The following is a 10,703-nucleotide window of genomic DNA, read 5'->3' as shown; positions in this document are numbered from 1 at the left end:
GAGTCTAGATCTCAGTCCATGTGATTTTTTCCTCTGGGGCTACACATAGGAGGAGGTGTACAGGACAAAGCCTTGCACACTGGAGGACTTGAAGGCACGGATTTAGGAGGTTCTCAGTAATATCCCAAACAACTTCTTTTACAAGACCATTTGATGTTGGTTCATGCCACCGATGTCTATATCGAAACTTTAAGATTTGCTTTCATTTTGCCTATGTAATAAAGTACATATACAACTTTAATGTTAAAAGTTATGGACTTTAATACCAATGTTTAATGATTAGTTACTTTTTCACCCACCCTATTACACACACAGAAAAAAGTTGGCACCCTTCACGGCAATGTTATATATAATTATATATATGTGTGTGTGTGTGTGTGTGTGTATGTGTGTGTGCGCATAAAATTGTTTGTTGGTACCCTTCCGTTAAAGTAAGAAAAAAACCCAATGGTCACTGAAATAACTTAAAACTGACAAAGGTAATAAATAAAAATGTAATGAAAAATGAACAAATGAAAATTAGACATTGCTTTTGAATTGTGGTTCAGCAGAAGCATTTAAAAAAAACAACTAATGGAACTAGATGGCACAGTTGCTTAGTCGGTCGCATGGCACGTCCGTGGTCTGGGGATTGATTTCCGCCAGGTACTCCGGTTCCCTCCCTTAGTCCAAAGATATGCAGAAAAGGCTAATGGTGTTTCCAAATTGTCCGTTGTATGTGTTGTGCTCTGTGATGGATTGGCACCCCATCCAGGGTGTACACTGCCAAGTGTCCTAAGTTTCCTGGAATAGTCCAATGTTTAGTTCTTAGCCATTCTTGTTTTTTTTTTTTTAGCTGGGTGTTTTGAGTCATTATTCTATTGAAGGACCATTGACTGAGACCAAGCTTTCTAACACTGGGCAGGAAATCTCTCTTCAGAATGCCGTGACAGCCTTAAGATTTTATTGTACCCTGCACATATTTAAGACACCCTGTGCCCGATTTACTGTATTAAAGCAGCTCCGGAACATAACCGAGCCTTCTCCATGTGTTCTTATCTTTGTATGTTTCATTTTTGCTTCTGGGAATAACTTACTGAATGATTAGGATGAATGAATGATAATGAAGTGCACTGTACAGGAACTATGCTATAGTTTGAGGTGGTCCCAAACTGGTCCTAGATAAGGATTTAAATCTGAGGTTAATCTTTTATTAGGTGCCTTGGAGTGGCAGCAGTGGAGTCCTCCTTAGTTGCCTTCCAGCAAGTCCACTTTGCCTCAAACTGTGATGGATGGTGTGATATGACACTGATTGTACCTTGACCTTGGAGTTCACCTCTAATCTCTTTGGAAGTTGTTCTGGGCTGTTTGGTTACCATTCGTATTAAACTTCTGAATACTATGTGCAACTGTGGTCAAAAGAACAGCAAGCTGCTTGGAGATGGTCTTATAGGCTTTACATTTAACTTGTTCGTCCATATCTTTCGTTCTAATCTCCTCTAGTCTCCTTAGCTTCCTGTGGAGACACCCTGATACCAAACAGCACCAAAAGCAATTCAATGCTTATTTTGAACTGTAATTCAAAAGCAATGTCTGATTTTGATTAGTTACATTTCATAAAGTTTTTATTTATTATTATTGTCATTTTCAAGTTATTTCAGTGACCAATGTGGGGTTTTCTTCCTTTAAAGTACCACACTCATCTTAAACTTTATAGTTATTGGATTTGCTGCTTATCTTATACAATCATTTAGTGAAGAAAGTCTCAAATTTATATTCAAAAAACGCGTTGAACACAGATTCAACCATCACGTGGTGCAACTGCCTCAATCCCAAATGCTCCTTAACCCCTACATAGGGGCACTACACAGGGTAGCATAATGACTCCTACGCTCTGACAAGTGCACTACATAATCAATGAGAAGCCGTTAGCATTCAGCAACGGTCCCCCCGCTGCAAAACCGAACAAGCTGGTACGGACGTGTGACGTTACAATCGCTGATTGGCTGCTCACACAACGGGATCTGCCCCTAAGCGTGCTCCTATTGGTCAGTTCCTTTCTGCGATAGGGTACCCGCGTGTCAGATTTGCTTAGACTACTCACGCGTACAGTTAGCTAGTAGTTTCAAAGCAGCACGCTAGAAGAGCACTGAGAGAGAGAGAGAGGGAGAGAGAGAGAGAGAGAGCAGGTTAGTTCGTCATGGATAATATTAAAGAAGGCTGGTTCACTGAGACGTGCACGTTATGGCCTGGTCAAGCCATGAGTCTCCAGGTGGAGGAGGTTCTGTATCAGAAGAAATCCAAATTTCAGGATGTGATGGTGTTTAAAAGGTGAGGCTGAGATTAAGATCAAGATCAGTGTGGTAGCTTTCTTCTCGGAATGTTAATGTGTTCTTAGTGATTTTATTTTCGTCCTAAATGAGGTTTTTTAAAAATAACTGTGTGTGTATGAGTGTGTATGAGTGACTGAGTGAGTCAGTGAGAGAGAGAGAGAGAGAGAGAGAGAGAGTCCCCTCGTGTGCTGGTTCATGAAACGTGGCTTGCACTGATCTAAATATACTCATGTTTCTAATATTTTGTCCTTTCAGTCCCCTCACTGAGACTGGTAAGCCTGGTGATGACAGATTTTCCATATTGTCTCCAGGAGTTGCCCCAGGTGGTCAGCAAACTGCTCGAACCAAAGCCAAGTTCTTACATGTTCCCATGTGCACTGAGTTCTCATTACTGATCAACCTCAAGTATATCAAAGATCCTTAAACCTTTTAATAATAATAATAATAATAATAATAATAAAATGCAATCATTTGCCACATGTACGTTACAGCACAATGAAAATTTTTTTTATTTCGCATATCCTATCCTATATAACGCATATCCTAGTTACTTAGGAAGCTGGGGTCAGAGCGACGGGTCAGCCAGCTTACAGCGCCCCTGAAACAGATAGGGTTAAGGGCCTTACTCAACAGGGGCAAAATTGGTGGTCCTGGGACTCGAACCCCTGACCTTCCTAAAAAATAAAAAAATCAGCAACCCGCCGCCTTCACTGTTTGAGCCATCACTGCCCGTTTGACTGTAAATGTGTGCATTATGATAGTATCTGAATATATTTAAATCAGTTTTTATTGTTGGGTGTCACGGTGGGTTAGTGGTTAGCACTATTGTTCCTGGTTCGATTCCCGCCTCAGGGTCTGTCTGTGTGCGTGCATTTTGCATGTTCTCCCCATGCCTCCTAAAGACATGCAAATTAGGCTAATTGGCATTCCCAAATTGTCCATAGTGGATAAAGTGGTATAGATGATTGGTGAGTAAGTGAGCGTTTCCATTTTTCTAAACTTCCCACCTCCGGATTGATCGTACAGTCACATTGGTTTCCCGTTGAGATACTTGATTGATTGGATTTCCTGCACTGTAACAACCTAAAAAATGAAAATCTGTCCCACATAGGCTACAGTAACGCTGTAACTCTAATAAGCACTCTTTACAATCGTGGTAAATGGAAAAGCATCACCGAATGCATGTCAGACCTTGATGAGGAAGACCCCGCCAGATTCCACTTCTTGTCTGCTAATAATAGGACATGTACAGTTATTAGAAACCCCAATACACATGGAAATGGATCATGTGACCCATTTTTTCCTTCTACTTTACAAACTCCTGGTCTTGCCTGGAAGCACTGGAAGCCGATGGAGTTTGCTGCTCTTCTAACTTATTCACAATTGCGTTTCCAAGCATTTCTAGTTGCTTTTCAGCTAACTATAGGATGTGAAAAGTGATGTGTAAACTTCACTAAAACAAAGCAGTCAGGCTGTTTTTTTCGTCCTCTTTCCTTAACAAAGCATTTCCATCAGCAGAATTTTTGGATGTTTTTTTGTTTTCTGCACTTTCCTGAGAATACACACTTTTTGAGAACGCTAGAGACCGATTTGCTTTACTTTAACGCTGAGGTTACAAATCTTCTCCAGAAAGGGCAGGTGTTTAATTATTCAGCTTTAAATAGACTGACAGGTGTGGCATTTGTTTGGTTGGAATGAAAACCAACGCCCACACCATCCGTTTTGAAATAAGAATCGACGTCAGAGCTTTAATCCATTCAGCTACTGGAACATGACATTCATCAGTGAATGTTAAAATAATTTATTTTTTGTTTTTAAACTAGTTTTATAAGTAGACAAATCCATTTTTTTATAGGGGGGAAGTTAATTGAAGTCTATGGAAAATGCCCGGCTTAAATAGAAGGAGTTTGTGTCGTGAATATCTTGAAGCCAGTTTTATATCTTTTTCTAGCCAAAACCAGCAGCAGTTTGTTTTGAAACCATGCATCAATAAATCCAAGTCTTCCTGTGGATATTTAAAACTCAGATAGATATTAAAGTAGAAATACGATTTCACTTTTAAGCGTTACAGCCATCACAGACCGTGCTTGCTTGTCCATTCACAGTAAGACCTACGGTAACGTCCTGGTGTTGGATGGCGTGATCCAGTGTACGGAGCGAGACGAATTTTCCTACCAAGAAATGATCGCCAACCTCCCGCTGTGCAGCCACCCTTGCCCTAAGAAGGTAATGACTGTGTAATTTTATCCCGGCTCCTCATTTTGTGTAACGTAATTGTTATGGTCGAAGGTCGATGGCTTGATCCTGGGATCGTGTTACTGTCTGTGCGGCGCTTCGCATGTTCTCTCGGTGTCTCTGTCGGTTTCCTGTGAGCGGATAGGCTCGTGATCCAACATGACCCTGACCTGGGTAAAGCCCGTACTGGAGATGAATGTGTAATAGAATATATTGCAACTAAAGAACATGCATTGTAATGTCTTTTTTTTTGTCATTCTTGATAAAATGTCTCTTTTCCCTAATGACAATCTTTATCACGCAGCAGTCTTCAGCAGTAATGTAGTTTTTATCGAAAGTAGGACAGATTTAGGTCACAATGATTCACATTTGTTTCAACACAGTTGAATATGTAACATTTTCTTGTCACTGATAACATTTCTTATGTATTGGCATCTCAGCTTCTTTCGAATTTATAAGTGCCACACCCTTGTTTTGTTTTTAATTAACTTGATAAACCAGTTTTCCCGCAATGCCACTTCACAGATTCAGGGTTCAGTCTTAAACTTAAGATCACGTTTTCAGCTTCTCAATGGCCTCCCCATCTTTCAAAAACATGGTAACAGGTGGTTTGATAACTCTATATCGGTCCTTAGGTGTAAATATGTGTGTGGATGGTGATACAATGGTGTCTGGATAGCAGGGTTAGAACAGTGTGCTTTCAGTACAGGAAATTGGCTTTGGTGCTTTAACTAGCTTTTAACTGGGTGATTTTAAACGAATATACAGTGAGTATATAAAAGAATTACAATGGGTATATAAGATAACCTCCCTTTTTAAAATAATCACATTTTGTTGCTTTGCTGCTTGAAATAAAGACAGTTTTTTTGCTTTATCCAGCTGTATATATTAATTTATTAATTAATGCAACTTTTAACATTCTAGTGAAGGATACATTGCCAGCATGTCAGGGGGAAAAAAAAAACAGAATCACTAAGTTGGAAAAGGATCACCCCTCCAAAAAATTACTTTCAGGTGAATTACTGTTTTAAAAATGGTATTGGTGCTAAAAAGTCTCACCTAGGTGTAGTGTATAACTTTTTAAAAAGATTTTATCTTTCAATGTTCTTTATTGTCATTCAGGTGAAACTTGGCCAATTTAGATTTTACATGACATTTATTATCTTAAAATACAACATTAAGATATCGCAACATAAATTTGACATGGTTACAGACACTACATACATACATATATAATATATATATGTTTTTTTAATCCTAAATTTGAAACATAATACTTTAATTTAAGCAACAAGTTTTACAGGTCACATGCTTCCAAAAATTTATACCAATTTTAGTATCAATACTCAAAGAAATATGAATAATTAGCATTTTAAATTATTATTGTTTAAAGCAAGACAGTATAACGCTAAAAAAATGACCATTTTTGGGGCACATATAAAATTCTCTCTCCAAAATGGCTGAAGTTAGGATGCGAGACTGGACACTTCCATGTTACAAATGAAGTAAGAAAATTTCTGCTATTTAAAAGACTCATTGTTTGCATGATTTGCTATAGATAATGCTGTTACTATTCTTAAGTAACGTAGCATCTACAGTAGATCGGTATGTATTTGTGTATTTTAGCACTTTGAGATTTGCTTTAAATATAAAGCGCATTATAAATAAAATCTGTCGGTCTGTGTTCATAGAGTTTGCATGTGCTTGGTGGGTTTCCTCTGGGTACTTTAGTTTCCTCTCACAGTCCAAAGATATGCAGATTATGCTCATTGGCGTTCCCAAATTGCCCGTAGTGTGTGACTGCGCATGTTGGTGTGTGTTTGTGTGCTCTGTGATAGGCTCCCGGCCCCTGAGACTCTGAATACAGGATAAAGTGGTATATAGATGATGAGTGAGTGGGATGGCATGTGACTTCGTGCATTCCTTATGTGTTTAAGCAACAATGGCCAGTTTGCCACTGTTTACAAGTTTGCATGTTTAAAAGTGAAATCCATAATAAATGAAAAACTTAAAAAAATTTATTATTATTATTTTTTTTGCTTCATTGTACTAAAAAACGTGTCTTTAAAACTGAGGTTCATACCGAACTGTGACTTTTGTGTACTGTTACTCCCTTACTGGACCAGGCTAATGGCTTACTGTAAATATAGATGGGAGTGAATTTAGGGTATTCTTCTTATTACTTCTTATTATCACTAGTAAAATCTTTACAACTCTCAGAGAACTTGAACTTCTCGTACTTTGGAGGGTCATATATAAATAAAGCTAAATGGAAAGGGCTGGACATGAATACACGCAAATTGTCAGTGTGAAACGGCACGCCCGATGGCACCTCACACGTTCATTTGTCCCTGATCAGGTTCTGATTATCGGCGGAGGAGACGGCGGGGTGCTCAGGGAAGTCGTGAAGCATCCGATGGTGGAGTCTGTAGTCCAGTGTGAGATCGATGAGGTTCGTATCAGGTTTCCACCCGCCCTCAACTTTCTGTAGATATAGAGGTATATTCTCATCTGTTTCGCTTTCAGTTCTCTCATTTAGCTTTGCGGTATGTTGCAAACAGGATGTCATTAACGTTTCGAAGAAGTACCTCCCGGGAATGGCGAAGGGATTTTTCAGCCCCAAGCTGACTCTGAATGTAGGAGATGGTTTCGAGTTCATGAAGAAGAATCAGGACGCTTTCGACATCATCATTACCGATTCCTCAGACCCTGTCGGTGAGAACTGGGAAAAAAAAAAAACATATTTTCTTGCTCTCCTTTAATAATTAGTTTTTAATCTAGGATTAAATCCTTAAGATTTTCCTTTGTAAATGTAAAGGATCTGTTCAACAGTTTAATCTTGGTTTCCAGGTCCAGCGGAAAGCCTGTTCAAGGAATCTTACTACCAGCTCATGAAAACGGCGCTGCGCGAGGGTGGAATACTTTGCTGTCAAGGTTAATACAAACACAAGGTCTTACACACATTTGAGGCTGGATTGTGTATTTGCAGATCGACATCCAGATATGAACCAATATAAAGTTTTATATAGCTATAAACTATTCATTGAAACATTAAATCGGGCGACACGATGGCTTAGTGGTTAGCACTGTCGCCTTGCACCTCCAGGGTCTGAGTTCGATCGATGAAGTTTGCATGTTCTTCCTGTATTTGGTGGGTTTCCTTCAGGTACTCTGTTTTTTTCCCCAGTCCAAAGACATACAGGTTGGCACCCCATCCAGGGTCTACCCTGTCCTGTGCCCCAAGTCTCCTAGGAAAGGCTTCAGGCCCCCTGTGGCCCCGTACACAAGATAAAGCAGTGCAGACAATAATGTGTGAGCGAGTAAAACATTAAGTTAATCATGAGTTGGTTATCTGGATTTTAGACAGGCAGGAATTATATGCACCTCCACCATTACAGATTTTATGTTAGGTTCTAAGGTTATGTGATAAACGTCTGATCAGAAGTTCTTGTCTTTTGGCTTTCCAGGAGAGTGTCAGTGGCTTCACTTGGAGCTCATCAAAGAAATGCGCACCTTCTGCAAGTCACTCTTCCCTGTAGTGGACTACGCTTACTGCACCATCCCCACGTACCCCAGCGGCCAGATCGGCTTCATGCTCTGCAGTAAAAACCCGGTGAACACCCTTTTCCTCCAGATCTGCCTGTATCTGTGTATTTTTAGAGCTTTCTTATGCTTTTTGTGCTTTTACCATGTGCAGGACACGGATTTCCGTGAGCCGGCACGGGAGTTGGCGAGAGATGAGATCGAGAGCATGGACCTCAAATATTATAACCCTGAAATCCACCGAGCTTCTTTTATTCTACCTGAATTTGCCAGAAAGGTAAAAATATACACACATATATTCTTTTTTTTTTTTTTTAGAGATTAAAAATTAAAAAGCAAAAAAGGCTTTTCTTTCCTTCCACTGCCTACTGTTTTGATTATGGTGCACAATGTGATGTCCAGTTCGTGTGTAAAAATGATTCCTCATGCTCCCAAAAACACTTGAGTCCTGGAATATGTCTGTGCCATCTAGGAAGAAAAACTTAGATGTGATAACCTGGTCATTCAGTACATTCAGGTCGTCTGCTGACTTCATTTTATTGACATTTAACGTTGCTGAGTCTAGACCTGAGCAACTGAAGCAACCCCAGATTATAACACTAGCGCATGATGCATCCAGCGTGATGCACCGGGCGCTATGCATCATGCAACAGGGTCAGTCTGGATTCATCAGATCACATGACTTGCTTCCATCGCTCCAAAGTCTGATCTTTTGTTTTAATTTTTTTTTTTTTTTAAACTTCGAAACTTTTTTTTTTTTTTAAATGCCTAATGGGTTATATGTAGACACGAGCATTCAGTGTTGTTGTGGAAATCTCTGAAGCTGTAATAACCTGTATTTATCAGGCTTTTCTTTCCCTCTCCTCCCAGGTCCTAAGTGAAGTGTAACTGGATTCTCGGCTGCCATCTTGTCTTGACGCTGCTTTGTGAAATCAGGGCGAAGCCGTTAGTGCAACTGCTGTGTGTTTGTGTTTGAAAGAGTGTGTGTGCACGAGTGTGTACCAGCGCGCTCTCTCTCTCTCTCTCTCTCTCTCTCTCTCTCTCTGGCAAGAAAAGGGAATTGATGTGCTTTTTTGCACAGCTTTCACTCCAGTCTCCTGAAAACTAACTGTTGTTTTTTTTTTGTTTTTGTTCCTTTCTGTACATGATTTAGTGTTCAGTGTCCCACATGACGTACAAGCAAGTGCCAGAAATTTCTCATCATACATGTTATGCGACATAGGATGCGACGGTCCTGACGAGGTCAATGCAAACGTTGTCTTATTTTGTGTTACATTCCACTACGGCTCTGTCCTGTGTGTTTTGTCCCCTTCCTCTGAAACATCGATCAAACTGAAGATGCAGCGTTCGAGTTCGGTGACCGTGCTTTGTTTAAGGGTTTTGAGTAAAAATTGAGAAATTTTGGGTTGATGCTTAATTACAATTAAATACAATTAAAGTCAAGTTACAAATAAATAACCAATACTGATGTTTTCTAGACAGTTCAAACTTCATCTGTAATCCCTCTCCTTGTCCTAAAACGCTAAATACGCTGCCGTGTTTTACTTCTCTACTCTAACGGTGCAGTCGACTTGGATAGGAAGAAAATATTTTATATAAAACTTTGACTTGTGCTGTATCGATATGGGCGGCGTGCTCGTAATGTAATCGCCGTATAACTTCTCGGCTTTAGGTAACGATTTCAGAAAGAACGTTTACTCTGTAGACTGAAAATCGTGACTCGTGTTCTGTTGTGCTGATGCGACATGTGGTTTTAGGTTCCAAACCGTGTCCACTGAGAGGTCCATCAAGTTATATCATTATGATCGTTTTTTAAATGTTCAGCAATTAGCAGTTTAAATGAAAGGCCATCTTCACGTTCCAGGTGTTTTGCTATGAGCAGGGACGTAACTGTTCTTTGTCCATAAGCTTGTATCTATAAATGTAATTTTGCTAAATCTGTAACTTGATTTCAAATAAAAGATTTACAACACATAACTGCATTCTCTTGTTTTTTTGTTTTTTTTTCGGGGAAGAGTTGTACTGCTCTTGATTCACTATTCTGTATTTAATTATGGGATGTACTGTACAAAAATTAATCTTTTATTAGTCCCAAGCACTATGACTATGATGTCATAACTGCCTTGCTGTTTTTTTTTTAAAGGATTCTTCTTCCTTTTCTTCTTCTTATTATAATAATTATTATTATTTAAGAACTTTTTTCCTCTCCAATTATCCTGGCCTTTTTGGGGGTCTTAACATGCTCCAAAAGTCAGGGAAATCAGCACACAGGTTGGAATCTGTTGTCATTAGGATGCCTGAGGGTTTGGCCTTTACGGGATTTTGCTGCATAGTTCATACACACTTGCATGTATACTGCACATGTCAAACTCGGCAGACATTTCGATCTCAATGAGCTGAATGTTTACTACGCAGCTATGCATGTCTTGGGCTCACCTCAACAGGAAGTGGGCAATTTTGCAGCAAGCAATGATGACCGCCCCAGGCAGCTGTGGCATTACAATCGCCAACAAACCCTGCCCATGATCCTAACACTCAAGTTTTTTTTTATATATATATATATATATATATATATATATATATATATATATATATATATATATTTCGAATGGT

The 10,703-nt window shown here is 39.4% G+C and overlaps 1 protein-coding gene across 1 annotated transcript; it reads left to right on the top strand.

Annotated features, from left to right (window-relative positions):
- Positions 1 to 2,064: 2,064 nt before the first annotated feature.
- Positions 2,065 to 10,067, top strand: srm (spermidine synthase). The gene is made up of 8 exons (XM_053481981.1): positions 2,065 to 2,310; positions 4,418 to 4,538; positions 6,907 to 6,999; positions 7,109 to 7,262; positions 7,398 to 7,481; positions 8,015 to 8,160; positions 8,245 to 8,367; positions 8,961 to 10,067. Exons 1-8 carry the CDS (start codon positions 2,180 to 2,182, stop codon positions 8,976 to 8,978), a joined length of 870 nt encoding a protein of 289 aa, XP_053337956.1. The 5' UTR covers positions 2,065 to 2,179; the 3' UTR covers positions 8,979 to 10,067.
- Positions 10,068 to 10,703: the final 636 nt, after the last annotated feature.

This window comes from Clarias gariepinus, chromosome 22 (assembly GCF_024256425.1).
Source record: "Clarias gariepinus isolate MV-2021 ecotype Netherlands chromosome 22, CGAR_prim_01v2, whole genome shotgun sequence".
Lineage (NCBI taxonomy): Eukaryota > Metazoa > Chordata > Actinopteri > Siluriformes > Clariidae > Clarias > Clarias gariepinus.
This window is presented reverse-complemented; position numbering and strand designations above follow the sequence as displayed.

Bases quoted from the DNA above. Each gene is read 5' to 3' on its own strand.
- srm (XM_053481981.1), top strand. From the start codon at position 2,180: ATGGATAATATTAAAGAAGGCTGGTTCACTGAGACGTGCACGTTATGG. The intron at 2,311-4,417 runs GTGAGGCTGAGA...GTCCATTCACAG, and splicing joins GATGTGATGGTGTTTAAAAG to TAAGACCTACGGTAACGTCC. The intron at 4,539-6,906 runs GTAATGACTGTG...GTCCCTGATCAG, and splicing joins GCCACCCTTGCCCTAAGAAG to GTTCTGATTATCGGCGGAGG.